The sequence below is a fragment of the Diceros bicornis genome, chromosome 22, assembly GCF_020826845.1.
Source record: "Diceros bicornis minor isolate mBicDic1 chromosome 22, mDicBic1.mat.cur, whole genome shotgun sequence".
NCBI classification, from domain to species: domain Eukaryota; kingdom Metazoa; phylum Chordata; class Mammalia; order Perissodactyla; family Rhinocerotidae; genus Diceros; species Diceros bicornis.
The window spans coordinates 30,981,596-31,007,105 of NC_080761.1; the positions used below are offsets into that span (position 1 = coordinate 30,981,596).

Here is a 25,510-nt window from a genome sequence, read left to right on the forward strand (position 1 = left end):
TGAATGTGAACGCCGTTGACATTAGGCAAGATTCTGTAATAAGATGAGATGCATATTTTGGAGACTGTCTTATCGTGCAGCCAGCCTTATACCAGGTTGCAAATGGTTATACTAGGCCTTATAACTTTGCTTCCTCTTCTTACTAGGTTTTTTATTTCCTCCCTGGGTAAGGAACTTTTAAATGATTTCTGTATGAAATTTAATATTTTATTTACAGTTTTAAAATTTATTTCTGTACTAGTAAAACCTCTTTCCTATATTATTTATGCTAAAACTCTACCCCTGTCATTAGTTATGTTTCTACAGGGTTCTGTATTGTGTTTTGCTTTTGCCTTTGTCTGCATGAAGTTGGAAGGACAAATATCTAACCAATGCCTAAGAGTGAGTTCCCTCCAGGAGAATTCTGCTGAGGATGGGGAAACTGTGTGATGCTCAAGGCCTCTTTCTTCTCCAGGAGTGAGGGGCTTGTATGGATATGGAAGGCTGACACTCCCCCAGGAGGCCCTTCCTCTTGTAGAACAGGAACTCTCGCAGGGCGAGGCCTTTGATGAGCCACATCTGGGTACTTGCATGGTGATTTGTGGATTCGCTAGTTGAGGGGTATCTTACTCTTCAGTAAGTGGTAGCCTTACCAAAAAAATTTGTTTGCAGTAAGCACCTACAACATGCCAGGCATTGTGCTGGGCCCTGGAAATATGATGGTGAGAAATTAAATTGAAATGGTTGTTTGCTCTCATGGAATTTAAAATCTAGTGGGCAAGAGTAACATATAAGAGTCACACTAATAAAAAATACTTCAAATTGAGGTAAGTCTTGAGGTGATAAGAATATAATCCTTTAGGAACATGTAACCAAAAAAACCTTCTGTAGATGAGCAATCAGTATGATTTGAGCTAAGATCTATAGGATGTGTGAACTAGACAGAGGGCAGAGGAGAATATTCTAGGTGAAGCATGCATGAAAGCTATTGGCAGGAAGGAGCTGGGCCTGCTCAGTTTACTGAAAGAAGGCAAGAACGTCTGTTGGAAAACATAGATGATAAGCCTAGAAGAAGGAGGCAAGGGCCAGACTAGGCCAGGCCTTGAAGACCATGTTATAGTGTTGGATCTTTATTCTAAGGTCAGGGGGATGCCATTGATGGTCTTAAGCAGAAGTCAACATGAAGAGATTTGTTATGAAGCATTTTCTTTGGCTACAGTGGAGAAGAGGATTTGGAGACTGGGCCATAGTGGATGCTGGGAGCCCAGTTAGGAGAGCGTTGCAGTAGAGCAGAGAAGAAAAGATGTAATTTGGACTAGGGAGCAGTGGAAGGATCTGAAATACAATTAGGAGGTAAAATCAAGAGGACTCAGTGGTGGACTGATGTTGGGGCTGAGGAAGAAAGAGGTGTCAAAGATGACTCCCAGGGTTCTGGCTTGCTCGGCCAAATGGAAGATGATGCCTGTCAATGAGACAGGAAGTGTTGGAAGAAGCCCAGGTTTCAGGACCAACATTATGAGCGTAGACTTGAACATGCAGAGGTTTCTTCCCTTATTCCTTGCTTTTCCCCTCTAGAGCAGTTACTGCATTTAGGGCCACCCCAAGACCCCTGGTTTGCAAAACATAGGGTTTTGTTTTTTGTCTCTCACAGAATTGAAGGGACACTGAGTGAAAGGCCCCATACCATAGTGTGAGAACAGACATCCCATATTTCAGAAATGGCAAGGTCAGACACTTCATTTTCATCTCTAAATAGATATATTATAACACATGCACATACACACACACCCACGCACACTGTTACCTAACTCGAACCCATTTGATAAAATAGTGTATGTTTGCCTAAGTAATTCTTCAATATGACAATATGGCCACCAAACTTGATGAGTCTTATTTACCCTTTATGGGGCTTTCATCGTGACACACAAACATTTAAATTGAGCCTAACTGCACATCTGTAGACTTGGCCTCACTGTATAGCTCATCCTAATTTTCCTTAATCTATAACCCTCTTCAGCACTCTTTTGCCTGATTTTGCTTCCCCTTGACCTCTGTCTTCAGTACACGCAGCATGTCGCTGCCCCCTGGAACTTCTCCTTCCCCTGTGCCTTCAGTGGCTGTGCCTCCCTTCCCCAGGACTCCCGCATCATGAACCAATGTAAGGGTGATAAATCTCCTGTGTGCCCTGGAAGAGCTCTCATTTTCTGAAGGAGATGGACTGCATGACCTTCCAGAGTCTTGAACATCCCTCATTTTTGCAATTCATATACCTTTTTTAAAGGGATAGCATCAGTGACTTACTTTGGTAGACAAAACGTGTGTGGTTAGCAGTAATAATGAGAATTAGAAGCTAGTATTTAACAATCACATATGCACAGTGTTTTGCATAACATACCCATGGCTGGCTAAAGTTCGAGAGACAGAAGGATATGAGATGAAGAGTACAAGTCTCTGCAGCAGCCCACATCTGGATACAGTCCCACCTGCTGCTTGTATATCCTCCTTGGATTTTACAAGAGCATATACAAGCTCTGTGTGTGCGTATGTGCAGGCAGATCTTTGTTTGAATGCATCTGGCATCATATTGACTTGGTAAAAGCTAGGAACTGCATCCTATGTACTATTAATGTTATTGCTAATTGGTTGTTAGTATGGATGTTTAAAACTGTTTGCTGGCAAAGCCATCTCCTTTCATCTTATCTTCTTCTACCTCCATATCTACATTTTCACAGTATCATCCCTGGGCTCTTGCTTCTTCCCCTCTTAGTTTAACCTTTAAAAGCCAGGCTCAGCTGTTCTGGCTCTAGCATCACCTCCACTGACCCCTCTTTCAGATGCCCATGTACCCTGGGATCCCCTGCCCTTTGGCATATTTTTGGTTCACAGTTGTCAGTACATGCAAATCTACATCAATTCAAAACAGGGTGTCTGTTTCAAGGAAAGTAACTGAGGATGCTAACAGAACCTTGTTTTTTAGGGGGAGATCGAAAAAAGACCATATCATAATTGAAATATTAATTGACCGACTACTCAGCGTTTGTTAAGCAAGTCAGATATTAGCAAGAATCAGGCTTCAAATAAAGATTAATATCCAGTGTGAAAAAAACAGAGAGGTTCCTACTTCAAAGGTTCATTGACTATCAGAAAAAGGGCACAACATAATCCTCAATGTAATTCTGAAGCAGGCATTGCAGGCTTGAGTGTGATCAGTAAAGCTAAATTCCCCGCCCTCCTCTAATGTGTTTTTAAGCTTTTGGATTAAAAGCTCTTGTTTGGATAAATCTGACAATGGTCTATTATCTACATATCATTTTCATTCTTGTCTGAGAACCTACAAAGAGCAAAATTCTCCTTAATTTCACATTAAGATTATTTTGATTTGACAGCCTTTTGACAACACAAGAATCATTCGGGGAGTTTCTGAAATTTCTGACTTCCCTCTAAGGGTAATAGTGTTGAGTAAATAGATTGATTCATTATCCTCTCCTCAACCATCTTGTTTATCTGTCTGCCGTTTGTGACAGACTAGCCTCTTTGGAAATAGGCTGGTAGTAATTACATGCGTCCTCTTCTTCATAAGACAGTCTGTTAGGAACGTGGTTGTTTAAGTTTAGGCGTTTGCATTAAATCTGAGAGGAAGGACGTGTTAAATTAACAGAGATAGTAGCAGTAGCTTACATAGGAAAGTATTTATAGAATGGAGTCACTCACATTATGTTGCTGTGCTCAGGCACATTTGCAACTTTGAGGAAATTCTGGATGACTCATTTGTACATATATATACTTCAGGACTCCTCTGCTTCTGAATTCAACATAATATGAGCTGACGTTTTTTGACAAATCATGTTCTCACAAATCCTTTCATTTGTCTTCACCCCTTCCTGGTTCTCCTTTTCAATCTCCTACTTAAAGTCCTCTCCAGATGTTACTCATTTGCTCAAAATCTTGCACTGCTGGGCTGTGAACTGCAGAATTAAAGTATAGCAGCTCTTGGTAAGTTGTGACTCTGTGCAAGTCATTTCATTGTTCAGTCCTTCTCTGTAAAATGGGGACATGGGCCTCGGGGATCTCTTAGGCTTCTTCTGCTTCTGGCAGGGGCGAAAAACAATGGATTATCACCCATTTATCACCTCTGACTATAAGCACTGGAATGTGCCTCCAGCCCAGCCGTCCACTGTTTTGTACACACACGTTCCCCTTTCCCAATTCCGGGCCTTGATGACCACCTGTGTGGTCAGTGTGAGGGAGGACATACTGGGCCAGCTTGGGAGAGGCCGAGAGCTGGAAAGTGGCTGTTTGGGCACAGAGCCCTACACTACAACATGGCGTGCCATTTGTATACTGCAGTATCATTTGGAGACTAGCAGGGCCAAGCTATTCTTAGGTCTCAGCCCAGGAGTAATTAATCCTTGACATATTTTTACACACCATGATGTCTCTTTGCAGTTGTACATTTTACCACAGAAGCTTTGTAAAAGCCTTTTCCATAGCAGTAGGCTGAGACCCACACACCTGTCTTTTTCATCATTTTTATGCTTTTTGCTTCCTCTATTTGCGAGTCACCCAGTTGATTAAGTTAAAACAGACCTTTTTGTGTACCCACCAAAAACAAGGGAGTGCTGCATGAACAGGTCTCCTCCGTGGGGTGCTGACTCAGAAGGATGCTCCCTTTCTTTGGCCATAGAGGAAGCTGATATTATAAGGAGCTAACGGACTATAGCCAGTGAGTGATGAAGATTAGTTTAAGGGAAAAGGTAACTCTCTGTCTGTATCTGATTTTTCTTCCCATTCTTTCGCATATTCTGTTCCAACACTTTGATGAAGAAGGAAGAGCACTGGACAAGGACTGAGAAATTAGGAATCATAGTCCGAGTTCAGCTTAACTTCCAATGAGACTTAGGCCGTTGAATGAGAGAATCTTAGCCAAGGGGTCTCTCGTCTGAAATCCTGAGTGACCATGGCTCTGTTCAGGGCTGCTGCATCAATAAGACAGGCTAAGGGGTAAGTGTGCAGTCCCCTCCCACCACAGCCTGTAAACCACGCTCTTCCCTTCTCCTGACCCTCCTCTGTGACTCCCTCAAACTCCCCCCCACTACAGAAAGTCCCCTCCACCCTACCCTTGGTGAGTGCTTCTCAGGCCCATTATTGAACACTGCAAGAAGCAGGGACCTCACTACTGATTTGTTGCTATAATTGTTAGGAAGCATTGGCTTCTTTGTGTGGAGTCTAAATGCTGCCTCTGAAATACCCCAAGAGCCAGTCTTAGTCCTTGACCTCTAGAGCAAAACTGAGTAGACCCATTCATTCTCTCTTCACTCACAGCTCTTTACGGACTTGTGCAGAGTGGTTAGGTTCCTCCTGAGTCTTCTCAAATCCAAACAAAACAGTCCTCTTGCCCCAATCACTTAATACCTATTTGTTGTGAGAAGGAATGAATGATTTCATGAGAACAGACTGGTTTTTAGAATGCTCTTCCTCCAGGACACTCTCAGGGTGAAATTTTTTGGACAACGTCCCACTCAAAATGTCACTCTCAGGTGTGAGAACAGTGCCTGAAACCCAATCTCACCAGGCAAGCGTGACAGCTCTTTGTTCCTTTGATCTGGCTATTGAACACTTACCAGTGCAGCTAGGAGGGAGGTTAAATGAATTATTTACGCAGCTATTAAAAATCATGATTTCAAAGGATGTGTAATGGCATAATATAATAAATGGAAAAATCAGGCTCAAAATTGTATATACAGTATCATCTCAATTATATATAAAAATATAAATATGCAAAGGAAAAATCCACAAAGGAAATGTATCAAAATGTTACTGATTATTTCTGGAGAGTGTAATCATAGGAGATTATGATTTTCAACTTTATCACCTTTTTGTGGTTTCCATATGAGCATGTTTTATTTTCATAATCAGAATAAAAGTTATTTTTTAATAAGATCTGCACTCCATATATCGTGACTCATTTTCCCTGATTTTCCTTATCTGGATTCTTCTAGATTCTTGTGTCAAAATTTCATTTTAGTTCTCCATCACTGAAGGCATCTTGAACTCTCTGGGATATAACAACCACGTAGTGTGCTAATAATCTTTCTGTTAAATGCTTCTGCTTTACGCTGTAATTCTAGGACATAGGAATTCTTACGCTTATCTTTTTAATTTTTATTTTAATGCCTGCATTTTCCACTAAAGAGTTGCACGAAGTAAAAAAAAAATCTGTTTTCTCACTACTAATCGCATTGTTCCTAGAACACAAGAGATGCTTGAAAATCACGTGGAGTGAATGACCGCCCCACTTGTCTGCTGATTAGCCGTATGACCTGGGGCACGTCACTGTTGTCCTTTACCTCTATGGGAGATGACACCGGCCTGCCTGCCCTACTGGGTTGTTCTGGATTTCAACTAGGATAACACTGATCATCTTTCGTAGTAGATTCTTGGCTTCTCAGTGCCTCCTTTCTTCACGATTTTAAATCCAAAGGATCACCTTCTCCCAAGGTGTTTTTGTCCCTCCCTATCATCCTCCAGATGTTCTTTGTTGATATGAATTAAATCCAGTCTTATTTCACTTCAAATTCACCAGCTGCCAGTCACTATGCTTTGCTGTTCTCTTCTCCTCTCCTTTTAAATATCTATTCACTCTAGTTCTCCCAGCAGAGAGGTTGTATTATTATCTCCATTTGGTTGTTGAGGAAACCAGGACATAAAGAGGTAAAGTGGCTTGTGCCTGGTTACAGCTCTTCTGTGCCCCCAGGCAGTGTGACTCCAGACCTTGGCAGCACTATTGTGTGCCGCTTCAGCGTGATGTGTCCTGTGTGAGTCAAGCCGCATGCTCTGGGAGGTGGAACATACATGCAGAGCAGACCGTGCATCTGCAGAGGGCCACGTGGGCCAGGGCTGCTGCTCTGATCTCAGAGCCCCCTGGCGTGGCGTGTGGGTGTCGGACAACCTTCTCTCCCCACAATGCTTATCCTTATCTTTCCTTTCATCTTTCTTTTTTCAGCTTTTGGAACTGGAAAACTGGTTTTAGAAACCACTACAGAGAAATTCACCTCAAGCCTGTCTTTTTCTGTTTTGTGACATAAATTTTTATTGACATAATAAAATATTTTGCTCCCCTTATGTATTTTAGCCTCTGCCAACAACAGTTCTAAGAATGCAGAGAACCCCTTGTCAGCATTTCAGAGCCACCTCCCTTATGCCCACACGTGCTTGCTACCTCCCTGTGTCCCTCTCTCACAGGCCCTTTCGGTCAGGTCGCCTGATCCTAGTTATTGACATTTCTCAATCTTCCTCGCTTGAAAAGAACCAGAAAGATAATTTCCAAAAGAAATGCCTAACTTTGTACTTTCTATGCCTTTTAAAGCTTTTGCATGCCAGAATCTCACCAATTTCTAATTACCTAAAGATGTGACTTCTTTTAGAAATGTACCTTCTGAGGCTTACTGCTTTAGTAGCTTTCAGAAAAATAAAACAAGCTCCATCTCTGGGACCTCAGTACCTTTACTAGGCATTGTGTCCGCTCTTGGCTTATAGCAGAAGGGAAAGTGTGTACTAACAAACTAATTGGCCTTCGGGAATTCACCAAATAAATGTCAGTGCTGTTCTTTCTGTGAAGAAACTGTCTTTTAGAAGATAGGTGTGGTTAAGTGTCAGGGCTTTGGCAAAGTGTGGCTGGAGCAAAAGAATTTAGCTGTTTGAGGGACTAAGGAGGGCATTGCTCCAGCTTAACAGAGATAACCAGAGCACCTTAGGGTAGAGAAAGGGTGTGTGTGTGTATGTTTCCCTTAAAAAAGAAAAAAAGAAACTTATTAAAAAGGAAAACTAGGGGGCCTGCCCATTTCCGAGTAGTTAAAGTTCCACGTGCTTCACTTCGGCGGCCCAGGTTTGTGGGTTCAGATCCCTGGTGCGGACCTACTCTACTCATCTGCCATGCTGTGGAGGCATCCCACATACAAAATGGAGGAAGATTGGCACAGGTGTTAGCTCAGGGCTAATCTTCCTCAAGCGGGGGGGGGGGGGGGGGGCGGGGGGGGGAAGGAATATTGGCAACAGATGTTCGCTCAGGGTGAATCTTCCTCACCAAAAAAAGAAAGGAAAAAAAAAAAGGAAAACTAGACATCAGACTTGGAGTTTTCCCAGAATGATAAGTGTCAGTGTGGAAGCAAGTTGGTTTGTATCCATTATCCCACAGGCTGAAATGACAGTGTTTCATATCTAGCACAGAACACAGATAAGATACCTCAGTGCGGGAGCATTCCAAATTTTCTTTCAGGTATGTTAGAAGGCTCTCACTGTAAAAAGCTACAGTCAGAGGGAGCGACATGGAATTAGTTCTTTCTTTTTCCATAGAATGTATAGTGTACGCTGGGGGATGATCTTCTCGCATGGTAATTCTCAGCCTAGCTAAGCATCAGATTGCTTGGGAGGGCTTTTAGCTTGGACCCCACCTTGGACCGACTGAATCAGAATTTTCTGTAGTGATTAAGATAAGATTTACTGCACTAGAGAAATGAGTCTAATGTTGAATTTTTTAAAGCTGATGAAATTAACTTTATAAATAGTTTATATGTCTTTTTACCAAGTAATTTCTGTTCTAGGAGTCTATTCTAAGCATGTAGTCAGTAATCTGGACAAAGATTCATGGAGAAAAATATACAATGGCATGATAGATGATAGGGGAAAGTTGGAATGACCTATATATCTCACAATAGGAGAGTGGTTAAATTAATTGTGGAATATCCATAACGTTGCATATATTTAACCAGTAAAATGGAGTTTTTAAAGGATAATTAATAACTAAGAAGAGGCTCATAATATAATTATAGGTGATAAATAGGAGGTTACAAAATTATATTTGTACACAAAAGGACAAATATTGTATGATTTCACTTATATGAGTTATTTAGAAATAGTCAAATTCATAGAGACAAAAAGTAGAATGGTGGTTACTAGGGACTGGGGGGAGAGGGGAGTGGAGAGTTAGTGTTAATGGGTGTGGAGTTTCAGTTTGGGATGATGGAACATCTCTGGAGAGGTCGGGTGGTGATGGTTTTACAACATTGTGAATGTACTTAATGCCACTGAAATGTATACTTAAAAATGGTTAAAATGGTAAATTTTATGTTATGTATATTTTACCACAATAGAAAGGAAGACCCTTTTCCCCTAACCGCTGTGGAATGAGTGAAGGAAGATGGCATGAGCAGTAATATGGAGTTCTTCACAAAAGATAGCCTTGTCTGCCTCTTTAGAGAGAACTCGGTTGTGCTGTCATGTGAAAGAAAAGAAAGGTTGTGGCTAGGAGGGAAAAAGTAGATGTGTGTAGGGGCGTGTATGTATAGGATGCCCTGACTTTTAAAAGAGGCATAGAAGCATAGGGAAAAACCCAAATGGTAACAGCATTTACTTCTAGGTGATGGAAGTGTGGGTTGTTTTTAATTTGTTTTTTATCTTTAAGAAAAATTCTATAATTTCCCCTAATGAATATATAATAGAAGCTCAGAACAAAAAGTTATTTTTAAGAAAAATCATATTAAAATGTTTTCTATCTTTGTTAATCTCTACATGAAGGGTGATAGTGAATTACTGTGACTTTCATTTAATAAACAGTGAATTTAATCCATCCAAATATGGTGCGTCCTCTTCAAACTAGTCCCCTTGAGAGGCCATTTTAAAGAGGCTACCGTTGCTCAAGGTGCTGGATGACTTATCTTTACAGCCTGGGATACATTCTTGTGGATATCCTTAGAGAAGGTACATTTTCAGACTGTGGGGTATATTGAAAACTTGGGGACATTCGTAAATCATCTAGGGACAAGCCTTGTGGACAGGTAGGTGGTGTCATGAATATGTCCCCTTCCTTTTTGATGGATGGTTTTCCTCGTAGGCCCTTTGAACAAGGATTGGGTGGTCTGGGCAAGCCCTCCAGTTTTATATTCCACCATTAAATGAAAGGTGTCATCTCCACTTTGTGAGAGGAGGGATCTGCTATCCCCCTAACCAGCAGTTACTTATCATTCAGGGCTGTCACTTGCAAGCAACAAAAACTGTAACTATTTAAGCACTAAAGAAATTTAATGGAAAGTTATTAGGAAGCCCGGAGAATCTCCAGGAATGCAAAAGAACAAGATCAGAGAACAGGTGAGAACAAGGGAGGCTGCTCAGCTGGAACCTGGGGAAGAACCAGGCTACCTTCCGTTGTGTGGTCAGCCTGGACCCGGAGCCTGCCACTGCTGCCCTCTGAGAGCATTCTCCCCTCTCCTGTTTCACTGCATCTCTGGTCATAGTTTCTACATCCTGTGCAGGTGTAGCCAACTGGCCAGGCCCCTGTCCATGTCTGCTGCCAGGGAAGCTGGGCAAGGGAGTATCTAGCATTTTGCAGCATCTGTAATGGCAGGCCAGCTCTACCTCCCACTGAGACTCAGAAGAAGAGATGGGGGTTCAGATGCTGGGCAGCCAAACAAATGACAGATAAACAGTATGATTAGTACATGGCTATCAGTCAGTCTTGTTAATCCCTGCCAGAGTCCAGTAATTAGCAGGTGATTATCCCTCAAAATCCCAGCAACTGCTGGCAGTAGTTTGCTCCCAGTCACTTAAGCATTTTCCCAAGGGGACTGTCAGAGGCTCCAAACTATATGCCGATTAACTACTGGGAATTAATATACCGTGTCTTCATCTGGTGCAGCTGGACTCATAGACAGGGCTACCTGCTCTGTGGTTTATCCCTGTTAGGAGCAGAGGTGGGGGTGGCTGGGGCGGGTGGGGGTGGTGGTAAGACAGGCAGCGTTTAAGGTCAGCGCTTGTAGGGGTCCCTTTCAAAGGGCCCAGTCAGAGTTCCAAGAGCACAGTGACTTCAGATTCAAACAATCAGACTGGCAGTTGGGCTTTTCTCTTTAGTTGGTGGAGCAAGGACAGGAGTGTGGCCCTGACTTGGGCAGGAATGTGACATGACACCATTCTCTTGCCTGCGTTGGTGACCCATCTGAGTCCTTTAATCATGGCTGAAAGCCCGCTCTTGACTGTGATTGTGATTTCTGTCTTTAATTTTCACATCATCTATTTGCTACTCTGGCTACAGGCTTACTGGCAGCACCAGACACCAATGTCCCTGTGGACAGGGCTCTGGCAGATTTGAGGGGAGTTGACACATCCCTGGAGGCAGTACGGCAAATGGCAAACAGCTATTTATGTCAGGTGAAACCAAACTGCTTCTGAGGCTCTAGACAGCAACTGAGAAAAATGCAATAGTCAAGGTTTTTAATGCATATAATTTTCCAGCAAAGGTGTTTACTTGCTCCAGCTACACACTAAAAACTGCATTAGGAAAGACCTCTGTAGCATTTTATATCCTTTAATAGAATAGATCTCAAATTCTAGAATGCTTTAAAAAATCACCCAGGTGACGTAGAACTATGGGGAGAGGGGGCTGGAATCTTCGTTTTTAATGTGTGTCCCCGGTGGTTGGGACTTGGAAAAGCTGTGCTCTACTGTCTGATTCAGTGTGCACAGCCCGGGGAGATGTGAGTCAGCTGAAGACCTTTAAGAGAGAGGGCAGACCATTCAAGCTGTGGCTTTCTATTTAAAAAAATCCCCTCATTTTCAGACATATTATTTTATTTTTTCAGACCTTTTATTTTTAACAGGAACCTTTTTTTTGCATGAAATCTTACTCAGAAACCCAATCTGTGAATTAAAGTTCTGTCCTGGTTGAAGTGATCATGGCAGCCAAAACTCACACACTCCACATAGACTTCAGCCCTTGCAAGGATCCCTGAGGTCCCCACACCCCACAGGGCTGTGGGACTCAGTATGACAGGCTTCCAAATGTGGACAAGATGCCCCTGTCTGTCCCTAGCTTGCGGAGCTGGACGTTGTTGGCTCCTCTAGTGTCTCACACAGGTAGTTAGTAAATAGATATCGGATTAGTAATTGTGACAATGTGGGAGACACCCAGTGGCTTCTGCTTTGGAGGGATCAGGGAAATCTAAATATCAAACCGTTCAACTTCTTTTCATCATCCCACGTGCTTCTAGTTCCATTCCTGTTAAAATGCTTGATACTTCACGTAGTCTTAGAAAGTTTCCGGCAAACCCAAAATTTGAGACAGCTGATGAATTAAAATCGTTTCTCTTTGGAGGAAAGTAGATGTTACAGAAATAAACTCTTTTGTGTTTTACTGTGAGCTGCCTTAAATCCGTTTGGAAAGTAGCTGGGGTGTAAATAATGAATAATAGTTACAAATGAAGTTATATGCAAATCAAAATACATCCACTTCCAGCTAAACAGCCTGGCAAGGGTGAGAAGGTAGCCATCATGGCCGAGAATAATGCCTCCTGGCAGTGGAGGGGAGCGAGAGTCCCAGAACAATTTTATGTTGTTATATAGTTGGTAGGTTATTTTTCTTTATTCTTCTACTACGAATAAAGAAAAAAAAAGAGTGCTGCAAGCAAGAAGATTGAGAAAGCAAACTGAAGCATCTTCCCTAGATTGTGACGTGCAAGAGTTTGAATGGATCTTTGTGGCTGACACAGAGCCACTTCGGGTGGAGGCTGAGCCGGAGCAGCTCTTTGCGGTCGGCGATGCCCTGCCAACGCCAAATTAAGATTTGTTGTGCGGAAAGGGTTAACTGACAATTGGTGAGAAAGATATCAAACTATACCTCACACATATAGTTTTCTAACACCGATTTGGAAAAGAATGTTTCTCACTTGGTAGGGTTACATATATTTGGTTTATTAATAAAGCTATATTTTTATGATAAATTGCTGAAATATACTTTATGCTTTGCTTAGGCCACATTTCTATGGTTTTTGCCACACCTTGGTGATATGGTACCTAAAATTGCAGGTCAGGATTTGTTTGGGGGAGTTATTTTAAAGGTTAGAAAACCTCTGTTGAAGGGAAAATCTGTAAAACTAAGGACCTAACTCTCCTGCTTTGTGGTGGTTTTTGGTGGGTGAGTAAACGTGGAGTGTAGCATCTGTAGTCCCTGAGGCCCTGACTTGCGTCTGTTGGGATTGAAGAAGGGCCCAATAAATAGAATTCATCTTGCCCGAGGAAAAGCAATATAGAGAGACAAAGGAGTCAGGATTTGGGGATTAAAAATATCTCCTTTATTACTAATAACGCAGATATTGTAGAGTATAGCTTATATCTGTGGGCAAACAGGCTTCCTAATACTGGGCCTCGGAGTTAGACAGGCCTCCTCGTGATAGGAGTGCAGAACACTGCCCGTGCCTCTCTGTGGAAGGAGCAGAGCAGAATGCAAGTTCTCTGCCCAGAGGTGGCTCCAAAGAGAAAGGGAAGGTGACGGATTAAGTCAGAGGTTACCAAACTTACCTGGCTCACAGCCCCTGAATATTTCGGCACATTTTTTACAGTGTCCCTAGGCCAAAAGAAGCACCTGACGGTTAGGTCCAAACAACTTAATAGCAGTCGTAAGCTGAGTGTCTGACAAGTGTCGCTGTGCTTCCCCTGAAAATATCCCACAGAGCCCCTGTAAGTTTGCTGGGGTGCCCCAGGGCACTGTGGTGCAGAGTTTGGAAAACGCAGCCTCCTTCAGAACTCAACAATAAAATGAAGTCACTCCTTGTTCTCTTGGAAGAGTGAATGAATGAGGGAGGGGGAGAAAAGCCAGGAGCATTTCCCTAATGGAGCTTCGTCCGCATGGAAGAAAACTCTAGGAGAGGAAAGAAACATACTCTTGTTCTCTTCCTCCCAACCCTCTAAATCACCAAAGCATCTGGGTTTTCAGCACAGAGCTGATGTGGCTTCGTAGCCTAGGATGCTGGACAGTGTGTGTTTAGAAGCTGCACCTTCCAATGTTCTTAGTACCATGCACATATTTGGAAGGGAAATGGAAAGTGAGGTGATAACCCCAGGGGCATATATAGAATACGTTTCTACAGCCTACCCTTTCAATTCTGCATACCCTGACATCAAATATTATGAAGGCCAAGAATAAACTTATTTTCATTTGACTAAGTTAGATGCAGACTGTAACTTCCGCAGAGCCCCTGAGCAAACACTTTTTTTTCTTTGCCCATAGCTCTAAATGGAAGCAGTCTGCAGTGAGAAAAATGAGCAGCTGAGCCTTTCATGTGTACTCTGAACCCAACAATAAAATGGCCACTCCTTTCTAATGCAAAATTTTTATTAATAATGAAAAGTAACACATGGTGGATTTCTAGTCATAAACAACTAAATATTTCCTGTGTGTGCCTCTCATCGAAGCCACAGAACCATGCCCAGTCTGCATTTATAGCTTGATTGGTCAAGTGTGCATTTCAATCAGCCAGATTGGCCTCATCAGGAAAATACCAGTATTAGCAAAACATGAATTGCTAAATATGTAAAAAGTTTATCAAAGTAGTCAAGTATTGAATTTGTTTGTATTCAAGTTTTATTGTGTCATACCCAATATGTTCAAATTTAAGAGTTAGCAAACTACATCTGTGAAAACATTTTATTATTTTACCTGTATACCCCCCCCCCCCCCCCCCCCCGCTCCCTCCCCCCTAGAAAGGAAAAAGCACTTCCAGGAGGGACTGCTGGGGAGTTTGCTCTGAATTAAATTACTGCCTTAGGAGGAGGCAGTGTTGAGTAGAAGACCTGAAGTGAGAAGACTGGTTATGGTGCCACCATGATTACCTGTGGAAGGAACTGGGCTTGTCGCTTGATGGGGAGAGGCTGGCAGAAGCAAGCCTGTTGTGGGAGGTCCACGGGTCTTCAGAAGAGGCCTGCCAGGCAGGACACAACCCTCCCAGCTGCACCTGCCACGCTGCAGATGCTCCCTGCTTTCCTTGCCCTTGCTGCTTCGTCAAGGCCTACCAGCTCCCATCTCCCTCTGCTTCTGCCCCGCCCCCAGTTCCACCTGGGTGCCCTCGGCTCTTCTCCTGTTCAGCTTCACTCCTCCAGAGATCCTGACAACTTAAAGGAGCGTCCTCGGAGGCTCAGTTTACTTCTCAGTAAAGTGGGAATAATAAATAACCTCTTCATGGAGCGATGATGAGGATCAAATGAGATGTATGTTAAAGCATTTTGTTAACTGCACAATGCTATATAAATGTCAGGTGTTATAAATCATTAGCTGGTCTATTTCTCACCTAAAGCAGTTCCTATGCATATTTTAGTTACCCTCTGAACGATTCTTTGTCAAGTAGCAAATGTAAATGCTGCTGTTTTCTCCTGCTTGGATTATGGTGGTTCCTTTGCAACTTTATGGTGTAGGCTGAATCTTTAAGTACTCCTTTGGCTCATATCTCTTCCCCTGAACTCCCATGCAAGATCATAATCCATAAAACACAGAGGTAATAACTCCTTTTAATTGCCAGGAGTTCATCATTTGCTAAGTTCTAAAGGCAGTCACTCAGACACTTGTGTTGAAAAGCCTGTCTCTGTTTATTCCGCAGAGCCGAGACTGTGTGAAGCTGGGCCCTCCTGCTGAGGGAGAAGTGGTCCAAGTCAAGTGGCCCGATGGCAAACTCTACGGGGCAAAATATCTGGGATCAAATGTTGCCCACATGTATCAGGTGAGTGCTGCCCTGTGTGTGATGCTTGCTGAGATGGACTGGAGAAGCCAGAGGGCAGATAATATATCCAGTGTGCTGCTGACCAGTAAGCCATGTGAATTTGGGGCACCTCTTGTTTTATGAAGGAGACAAAGATTTGATGTCTGATGACCCAGATATTGGAGTTTTATTACCAAGTTCAATACTGGGAAACTCAAATAACATTTGATGAATGGTTTAATTGTAAGAAATATAGTTAGGCCAAAAACTTTCTGGTGTTTTCTTATGTTTCCATTATATGGGGAGAAACTAATTGGCTGGTTTATCTCCCTGTAAGCCAAGACGGTAATGGCTCTTCATCAGCCAGCTGCCCCTGAATTGGTGGCTTTTGCCTGAGAGACATAACCCCCATTGGGCATCTCAGCAAACCTAAACCAATGGTGCATTGGCACAGATGTGGCCATTTATCCACCCAAGCTTATAGGAGTGCTTATTTAATGAAAAGTACAGCTGTGGTTGGACATTGTGTTCTTTAGGGAACTCTACATATTATTAAAGGATGCGTATATGATTAAACAATGAAATTACTTTATCCTTATCAGAAATGAGTTAAGCTCTAATAAGGAAAACAACATGGATGGCACATGTGTATTTATATTCCTTCAGAAAGCCTTTAAAAAGGAACAAATTTGTTAGAACCCCAATACATTGTAGTATTTTCAGTAACACGCTGGCAGACATCAACATTCTCAAGCTAAGCAGTAGAGTAAAAACAGGAAGATTGAAGTGAAAGGAGAAGCAGCAAGAAGGTTCAGGCCTGTTAAGTTAAAAATGGCTTGAGGATGATAAGACTGCCAGTTTCAGCAGAGAAATTGTTCCACGACTGATAAGGGGCAAGGGCTTAAATGGAAGGGCACGGTGTAAGACACCGCATCAGGAGCTAGAGCACAGTGTGATACGAGTGTGCAAAGAAGTGGGGAAACTTAGGGGAGAACATTTTTTAAAGTCTAGAAAAACTCCAAGGGCAATGGGGAGGGGAGGATCTTTATATACACATTGTGCATGCACGTGCGTGGGTATGTGTGTGAAGACCATTTTCCCCGTTGTATGTGACAGTGTTAAGTGGCAGATTTAGGTCATTTATAACAGGGTAGGTGCTGGAGCTTGTTTGTATCAGAATATCCCAAGTTAGGCAAAAATCACAAGACAGGCTGATAATACTGGAGATTCCTAGAAAAGAGGCGTTACTACATCATTCAAAAGAAAATAATTACATTTGGTTAAACAATAAATGCCAAAGTGAAGCATCATACATGGAGCAAAGCTATTAGCTACGTGAAAAGTATCATAATGAGGACATGTTGAAATTCAGGCTAATTAGTAATCAGCATGTTAGCTTTAGCTGAATTGATGATGGCCTATCCACATAGAACCGTGAGCATATTTATAGACTCAATGAAAAAGTTAAGACTAATATTAAAATTGTCTCTCAAGTACAAGTAGTTTAAAATTCCTCATTAAACCAGTGGCCTTTTGAGATCCGTTTGTGTTTTGTGTCTAATTATTCAACCTCACCATTGAATAAGCAAAGACATTTATAAAAATAGATATGACTAAAACCCCTACTGCACGGTGCTCAAAATCCTAAGTATATGCAGTTTTTGACCCTCACAGTAGCTCTGCAAGGTAGGTGCTTTGACTCCTATTTTACAAATGAGGGCAAAAAGGCTCAGTGAGTTTAATAATTTGTTCAAGAGCACCCAGCTAGTGAAGGGAAGAGCCGGAATTTACTCTCAGCCCTGCCCCAGCTAGGGTGAATAACCAGCCCAGCTTGCGAGGGGCTGTCCTTGATTTTAGCACTGAAGGTCCTGCATCCTGGGAGACCCCTCAGTCCCGGGCACACCGGGACAGTTGGTCACCCTAGCATTCTCCCTTTTTAGTTTTATAATTGCCTTTTTCTCTTTTAGAATTTTCAAATGATCTAAAACAGAAGAAAGGTAGGCACAGGTAGTTTTAGCTGTGTTTCAAATTACTAAATGAGAAGACACCTTGACCTAATTAAATAGTAAAGAAACCAGTCTGCTAAAACAAGGCCAGGAAGAAAAGCCTTCCCCTCTCAGCCTCCTGGGAAGGAACAGGGAGAGCTCTCCTGTGACTGAGACCTCATTCCACCCTGTTGTTTCAGCGTAGTCGTATGTGAGCAGTGCATGGATGATAAAAGTTGATATATTTTTTCTTTATTTTAATACTTTTTAAAACTTCAGTTCATTTTCTTTTTTATTAACATAGCACAGCTGCGTGGTTTAACTTACCTTTTAACTAGAGGTACAAGCATATTTTTATTTCTTATGAATAAAGAGTTCAGACAGTCAAATGAGGGACTTCAAAAATATCATAGGTAGTTCAGAGTTAGAACATATTAGATATTCTACCGTGATTATGTCCCTCTTGTTGTTTTCTCCTAGAAGAGTTCATGTGGGATTAAACCTAAACCAAAAACGATCACTTGGAAGAAGGCATTTGATGAATTTCCCCTGATGCTCTAGGTTTCTGTTAGCCAGTGTCACTTACCTTTTCTCTGCTAAAATCTCCTAAAATGTTGAAAAATCTGGTTATGAAATTATTTGCTGCCATATGATTAGCCTGGAAAAAGAAGTTTTAAACATTTTCATTTTAGATGATAATTTTCACACCTTGATGTGGTTTACACGTTATGAGGTTGAGAACCTGGGATTTTCCTGGCCGATGGGTTGAATTTGACAAAAGTGTGTTTTGAAAGTGAAGCTCGGTAAGAACTGAAGAAATTATTTCATCTGGGAGGATTGTTATACAAGAATAAACATATCATTATTTCTTTCTTAAAGAGAAACAGTCCTCCCTCTTAGGTTGAAACAAAAGTACTGGCAGGCCCAGCCCATCTTAATGCTCAATTGGCCACAGTCTCATGTTCTGAGATATCATTTGAGCAGCAACTGCTTTTCTTTGTTTTTGCTTGGGAGGGATGAAGTTCTCATATATTCTAAGACATTTTCAAGAATTTTGGCCTGTGTGAAAACATATTTTGTTCTTAGTTTGATAAGAACTTTTCTTCCTCCTTGGCTGTTGGCTGGTTCTTTTGTTTGTTCTGCTTGAGTCATTTTTTCCCCTCTTTATGTAGTTAATTGGAACCCTAAAAAAATGGTGAATGCTTGTTTGTTCTTCAATATATATCATGATACCTTATTTTTCATTAGGTCGAATTTGAAGATGGATCCCAGATAGCAATGAAGAGAGAGGACATCTACACGTTAGACGAAGAGTTACCCAAGAGAGTGAAAGCTCGTTTTGTAAGTGCTGGCAAATGCCCCTCGGGATCTGCCATGTGAATCCCTCATCCTCTCCCTCTGCTTCCCAGGCCCAGCGGGAAACGTGTGTAGGCCTTGGGCTTGATTCTGAAGAAAGCCAGTGCAAGTCTTCCCTTATCAAAACCTATGAATGCAAACTTCAAATGTGGCCAAAAACAGGAAATCTAGTCCAGGTCCCTTATTTTTCTTTCTAATGAGGTCAAATGATGCTTCTTTGTGTTAACATTTATTGGCATGGGAAAGTGGTCATTGAGTATGTGTTCTATGCAGGGCACTGGGAACATACAAAGACGCCATCAAGGCATTTACAGTCTTGTTAGTAGTAAAGAAAGTATTCAATAGCAGATCGAAGGGGACTCGGCATAGTGAACGTCCAGTTTCCTGGAGCCTTTTCATACACTGACTGACTTCTCTCAGAAGCTCACTAATGTTTGTGTCGGTTCATAAATAAACCAAGCTCTCATTTTTATAGTATAAGGAATAACAAAGCCCAAATACTAGTTATGGGAATACTAAAGCAGTTTTTTAAAAAAAGAAAATGCTGTTAGTTTCAAGCCCTGTACATACCATTAAAAGACAAATAAACATGGACAAATAATCAAAACTGAAGTTGTTAAAAAATATAATTCACAATAACTTAGTTTTCATTATTGTGTCATAAAATATTTAGTGGACCCTGAAATGAAGTCACTTTTACTCATTTAGAATTGCGTCTACTGCATCTGCAAAATGATAAATCCTGAACAGGGAAATTTGAATGAATGGGATTTTTCTGACTAAAATGAAAATATTTTTCTAAATAAATGACACCCTTAGTTCTCAGTGCATGCTTATGATATACTTTTCTGCAGTGATAGAGTTACCATAGATTAATTTGGAAAAACCGTGGGTTTCCTTAAATGTTCAGTTGTGTGTTTAACTCCTTTCCTCTCATGTGGGATCCTGAGAACAGGGTACCTGCATCAGGTGTGAACTGACTTTTCCTTCTCTGCTGCATCCTTGAGAGGAAGGTCCTTCAAAGTGAAATAGTCAAGAGAAGAGTGATAGTAACAGTACTGCTACCTACCACGTGAGGAAATGTGGCGCATAGGGGAGCCACACACCCGAAAATAGCTTAACTACCATCACAAACTGCAGAGAAAGAGAAAATCAAAGATTCCTGGGGCCGGCCCCGTGGCTTAGTGTTTAAGTGCGTGAGCTCCGCCACTGGCGGCCAGGGTTCGGATCCTGGGCGCTCACCGACGCACTGCTTGTCCGGCCATGCTGAGGCCGCGTCCCACATGCAGCAACTAGAAGGATGTGCAGCTGCGACATACAACTATCTACTGGGGTTTGGGGGAGAAAAGGGGGGAAAAAAAAAGGAGGAGGATTGGCAATAGATGTTAGCTTGGCTGGTCTTCCTCAGCAAAAAGAGGAGGATTGGCATGGATGTTAGCTCAGGGCTGATCTTGCTCACACACAGAAACAATTCCTGTTGTACAGATGTCAGCTAAACCTTAACAAAGACCTAAAAATCCTGGATAACTTGTCAGTGTTCTAGGTCTTGAAATCTCTTGAGAACAGCTTTCCGTTTCAAGATGCTAGAGACAGCTGGCTCTCGTTCTGTGCTCCTACCTTCCATGAATTCTCCCCCTTCCCTTCCTCTCCCCCACTGCCTCTCCCTTTTCTTTCTTTCTTTCTTTTTTTCCTTTTTTTAATCACCTAGAGATTTAGAGGATGGGGGTGGAGTAGGCAGCCCTCTGGAGGTCTTTCAGGTCTTTGATTATCTAATCCATGTATGGTTAAGCATCCTACCAGCTGGGTCTTGCAGATTTCAAATACTGTTTCTTAATCGCATTAAAAGAAAGCTTTTTGCTTTCTGCTCTGATCACAGTCTCTTTGTTCCACAATAGATTTGGCTTCAGTACCAGGATGCCTTCCCATATATAAAGCTATATGGAAGGCATCCTGGTACTGGAGCTCCTGAGTTTTCTACAGTCTGTTTCTCTGAACAATCATTCCAACATTCAACTTTTTAATTCTCAGAGAAAATGTTTTTAATTAAAAAAAAAAAGCGGTGAAAAAAATATATATCACATATATACTCTGAATATAACCTGTTATGTCAAACAGTTGAGCCTAGTAGAAAATATCTTCAGTAACAGAACTCACAGTCACTAAATCCACCTCTGTTTTTATTGAATCAAAGTCTTATGTGCTCCTGTTGTAGCAAACCAGCTTTTCCTTCGGGTTGGTATATAATCCTCTGGCCCTTGGCTAGTCTGTCTATGACTGCTATTTCTTTTCCAGTTGGTGAAACAAATCTAATTGGAAAACTCATTGATGGAAGATATTTTATGATTAGAGAAATCTCTTTGGTTTTTTTAAGGAGGGGTGCATTAGCAGCCCTCGCTGGGAGGCCTGCATGTTTTAATGACTTCTGCTCACCCAGACACACGCTGACTTGGGAAGAAATTTTTCAAAAGAGTCAGCAGTCCACCCTGGTGATTGTGTTGGGTTCTTTCCCACTAACTTCAGAAACGGCCCCATTACCTTTTATTGTCTCACAGAATAACCATAGCAACGGTGCATATTTAACTAGAGCTGCTGGTAAATCGGTATTATGATTGTATTTCAGAGGCTGACTTTTGCTGTTCTCGCACAGTGGCAACACGTTCGTAGATGTTTTATTTTCTCCTTTGATAACTTTAGCACTTATAAAAGGGAAAGATTACTCAGAGGAAGTACTTTGCCAAGAATGAGTGAAGCAAAAATGTTTTCTCCTAATGACAGAGGGTGCCCAACCAACCAAAGTCTCTTAGTTTTCTTCCCAAGTGGAACGAGGGAGTGTCTGGGGGAACCCATGGAGGTCGCCTATTACCCTGGAAAACCATCTCGTGAAAGGCAGGGAACATGCCCAACTGTCCACTTGGGTCCATTTTTTTAGTTTTCAAGCTTCTTTGTAACTATTCCATTGTTTGTCTCTTCTTCACGATTGAACGTGTATTTTCAAGCCCTAAAAGCTGGACTGTGCCTCTGTCACCAACCAGGGGAGGTGGCCTCAGTGACACAGTGAGATGCACTGTGTTGGTGTCATCTGAAGTGATCCACCTCTGTGGAAACCAGTTGGGAATGCATTTTAGGAGGCAAAATCCTAGGGAATTAGGAAGCAAAAATGGTGCTTTAATATAGACTTCACCTGAGCATAACAGAAAATGCCCACATTCCTTCACCCAGGTAACGCTTCCTGAGCAGTGACTAAGCGCTGGGCATGTTCCTTGGTGTTGGGAATATGTATCAATTTGGGTACACAGTCCCTGATGTCCTCACCCTCAAGAGGTTCAAGGAACCCCTGATGGGGAGAAACTTACCTGCCCCTGCCCTCATTCTACTGCGATGACATGTGAGAGTGTTGCAGGAACCCAAAAGAAGGGCCCTCAAGTTTGCCTGTGGCAGAGAAGATAGGATATCTCCCACACAGAGGAAATAGTGCATCCAAAGACAGAGAGATGTGAGCTGGGAACTGCAGATAATTCAGTCTGACCAGAGCGTGGGGCGGGATTATGCCAGGTTATGTAGGTCTAGCCTAGGGAGCTTGGATGTCATCTTGAAAGCAGTAAGGCTATTGAAAGATTATCAGCAGGGGCATCACATAATCAGAAAGTTTTTAGAGAGCTTTCTTCTAGTGGTTCCGTAGAAAATAGCCTGAGGGTGCAGCTTTTGTTACAGTCATTTAGGAAAGGAAGTGTGAGGGCCTGCACCATGGGGTCAGCAGAGATAAAGAAGAAAGGATGGAGCGCTTCCAGGAGGGGTCCTGGACAGGGTGAGGACAAGGGGAAATTTACAATGACTTTAGGTTTCTGATCAGTGTAGCTAGAGGGATGAGGTTGGTGGTGCCATTTATGGAATATAGGAGGGACAGCAATAGAGAAGGAAGACTTTGAGTTCAATTTAGGACAGATTGATTCGAAGTGCCTGTAGGATAAACACTCTGAGATGCCTGCTGGACAGCTGGACACACAGGCCTGAGCACAGGAGGAGGTCTGAACTGAAGCGAGAGAAGTGAGCATCCTTGGAGGAGATGCAGGAACTGAAGCCATGAGTGTGGGCGTGAAGGCCCGGGGAGCATATGTGGAGAGGAGAAGGCCAAATGCAAAACCCCAAGGGTATCAGAGTTGAACAAATAGTTAAGAAAGGGGAACCCCTAAGACATCAGCAACGAGCAGCCAAAGGAGGAGAGACAGGAGGAGGAATTTATTAAGTGACAGAGAAGAGAGCTTCCAGCAATAGTCAGGTGACAGAATAGCCAAATAAATTTAGGACAGGAAAGTGTCATAGGAACTAGGACTTGAACAAGGACAGTTTAAGGGAAGTGCTGGGGGCAGAGGCCCAGAGGTGGATAGGAATGGGGTGAATTAGAGATGACTCCCGACAAATTTGTCAAATACCTGGTTGGGCAGGAGCCAGAGGGGAAATGGAGAGTGAGGAAGCTTTTGAATGAGACGACTTGAATCCTGCTTGTGTTGGGGAAAGTCCTTGGGAGTTGGAGATCCTGAAGAAAGTGAGGCTAAATGGAGGCAGGAGCATGGAGCAGGTGGGGAGGCTCCAAAGCCCCGTGGATGGGGACCTTCCACCCTGGGCCGGTGACCCTGGCCGTGGCGCCCCACCCCCACATTGAGCTGACTGAATCAGATCTCTGTCCATTCTTGTCGCGGTCAGATACCATGCCCTTCTGCAGTGTAACCCTGTCTGTTTTTAGTCCACAGCCTCTGATATGCGATTTGAAGATACGTTTTATGGAGCAGACATAATCCAAGGGGAGAAAAAGAGACAAAGAGTGCTGAGCTCCAGGTTTAAGAACGAATATGTGGATGACCCCGTGTACCGCACTTTTTTGAAGAGCTCTTTCCAGAAGAAGTGTCAGAAGAGACAATAGTCTGCCTGTGCTGCTGCAGGCAACAGAGCAGCTTGGGCCTGAAGAGGAAAGATGAAGGGACAGCCTTGGGGCTGTGCCATGTGTTTCACTGGGGTAGGTGATGGGGTGTGTCCCTGACAGTGGAAGATGTGGCTTCCCAGAGTTTGGTCACCAAAAATGCAAAATACACATATCTTGACTTGGAGACAACAATCTGAAGTCATCTCCTAGTCTTGCTTTCACTTGTGAGCAGTTGTCTTCTGTGATCCCAAAGAATTTTTCTAAGTGAAAGGAAATAATAATGAATCAGCCATCAGAAAAGCCACTGCCAGAGAGGAGGTGGATCCCCACGAGTGGCCGAGGCCCCTAGTCAGGGAACACATGGGGACGCCCTTCCCCACCCCAGCAGGTGGGAGCTCCATACCCGGTGGGAAGATGATAATTTATACATTTTTCACAGTCAGGGAAGGACTCTCACTTATTTGTTTTAAATGGCAGTTTTATAAGACATTTTTAAAACACAAATGGCATGTATGGTGATGAGACTTACCCGTGTGCTACCTGTATTTCCCTTGTACAGAACTTTTACATTTTTTTATATGCCTATGACTTTTGATTGTGTCTGATGAGAACTGAGTTGTTGGCCCTTGAAATTTTTGGCTCTTGAGAAAGAATTCTTATGAATTGTATGGGAATTTTATATATTTAAAGAGGGAGATCTGGGACTGTTATTTTTAAACACTTTTTTTTCATAATACATATTCTAAGTAGATATTTATAAAATATGTTTCTTTCATTATGTGTTTATAAAATTAGAGTTTAAATAAATATGCTTTGATGCATAATTTTGAACTAATATGATTTTTCCTTTTTAAAACAGCCTGAAAATGTACTAGTGTTTGAAAATAAAGATTTCCATTTTCTCCAATTCTGTCTCTGACTTGCTTATTTTGTCTAAGTTTAAACTTATGGAAAGACAAGTGGTGTCTGGGAGCTGGCCATGAAGACATCCTGGGGCCCAGGTTTGTCAGACCTTCTGTCACTGACTTGTTACGTAACTGTGGGTGCATCGCCAGACATTTATGGCTTTGTCCTTGGGGATAAAGACCCTGCTGCCTGTCCACAGTGCCAGCTGAAGTGTTTTCCTCAGCTTCTTCCTTAGGCCTGGAAGAAATCTGAGCACCTAGAGTCTGGAGCTGTTTTCATCCCAGGTTTCTTGGTCCCCAGTTACCATTAGAAGGGGCTGTGTGGATCCTCCGATCCCTCCCCTCACTTTATAGATGAAGAGTGGAGGACAGGCAGGGAAAGATGAAGAGTGGAGGACGGGCAGGGAAAGATGAAGAGTGGAGGACGGGCAGGGAAAGGAAATGCCCACGCCGCACAGTCCTTCATGATGCTTCAGTTAACCATGGCCACAGTGAGGCTGCGTAGCAAAGAACAGCAAAATCTCCATGGCCTGCTGCAGAAGCACTTCTTTGGCATATGAGTTTGCAGGTTGGCTGATCTAGGCTGGGCTTGGCTGGGCAGCTGTGCTGACCTCGGCTTGGGCCAGCTCACATATCTGCTCCATGTCTCCCATCAGCCCCCTGGACCCAGTGGGCCAGTAGCCCCAGGTGTGTTCTTCTCATGTCAAACACAGAGGCAGAGAGCCCAGCCATATAAGCACATTTCAGTCCTGTGTGTGATATTGGTTAACATCCTATGGACTGAAGCCCAGAGCTAGGGATTGGAGGGCATTTCAAAGTTTCGTGGCAAAACGTGTGGATGTATCATGTTAC

The 25,510-nt window shown here is 42.7% G+C and overlaps 1 protein-coding gene across 5 annotated transcripts in view; it reads left to right on the forward strand.

Annotated features, from left to right (window-relative positions):
• Positions 1-24,660, forward strand: part of KDM4C (lysine demethylase 4C) — a 389,693-nt gene extending 365,033 nt beyond the window's left edge. For 4 of the 5 annotated variants that reach the window (XM_058565774.1, XM_058565775.1, XM_058565777.1 and 1 more), the window contains exons 20-22: positions 15,396-15,515; positions 18,728-18,820; positions 23,577-24,660. In XM_058565774.1, coding sequence (XP_058421757.1) covers positions 15,396-15,515; positions 18,728-18,820; positions 23,577-23,753 — 390 coding nt within the window. In that variant the 3' untranslated portion in view covers positions 23,754-24,660. Of the gene's footprint in view, positions 1-15,395; positions 15,516-18,727; positions 18,821-23,576 lie in introns of those variants that run through there. The other variant, XM_058565776.1, reaches the window with a different exon arrangement.
• The last annotated feature ends 850 nt before the right edge of the window (positions 24,661-25,510 follow it).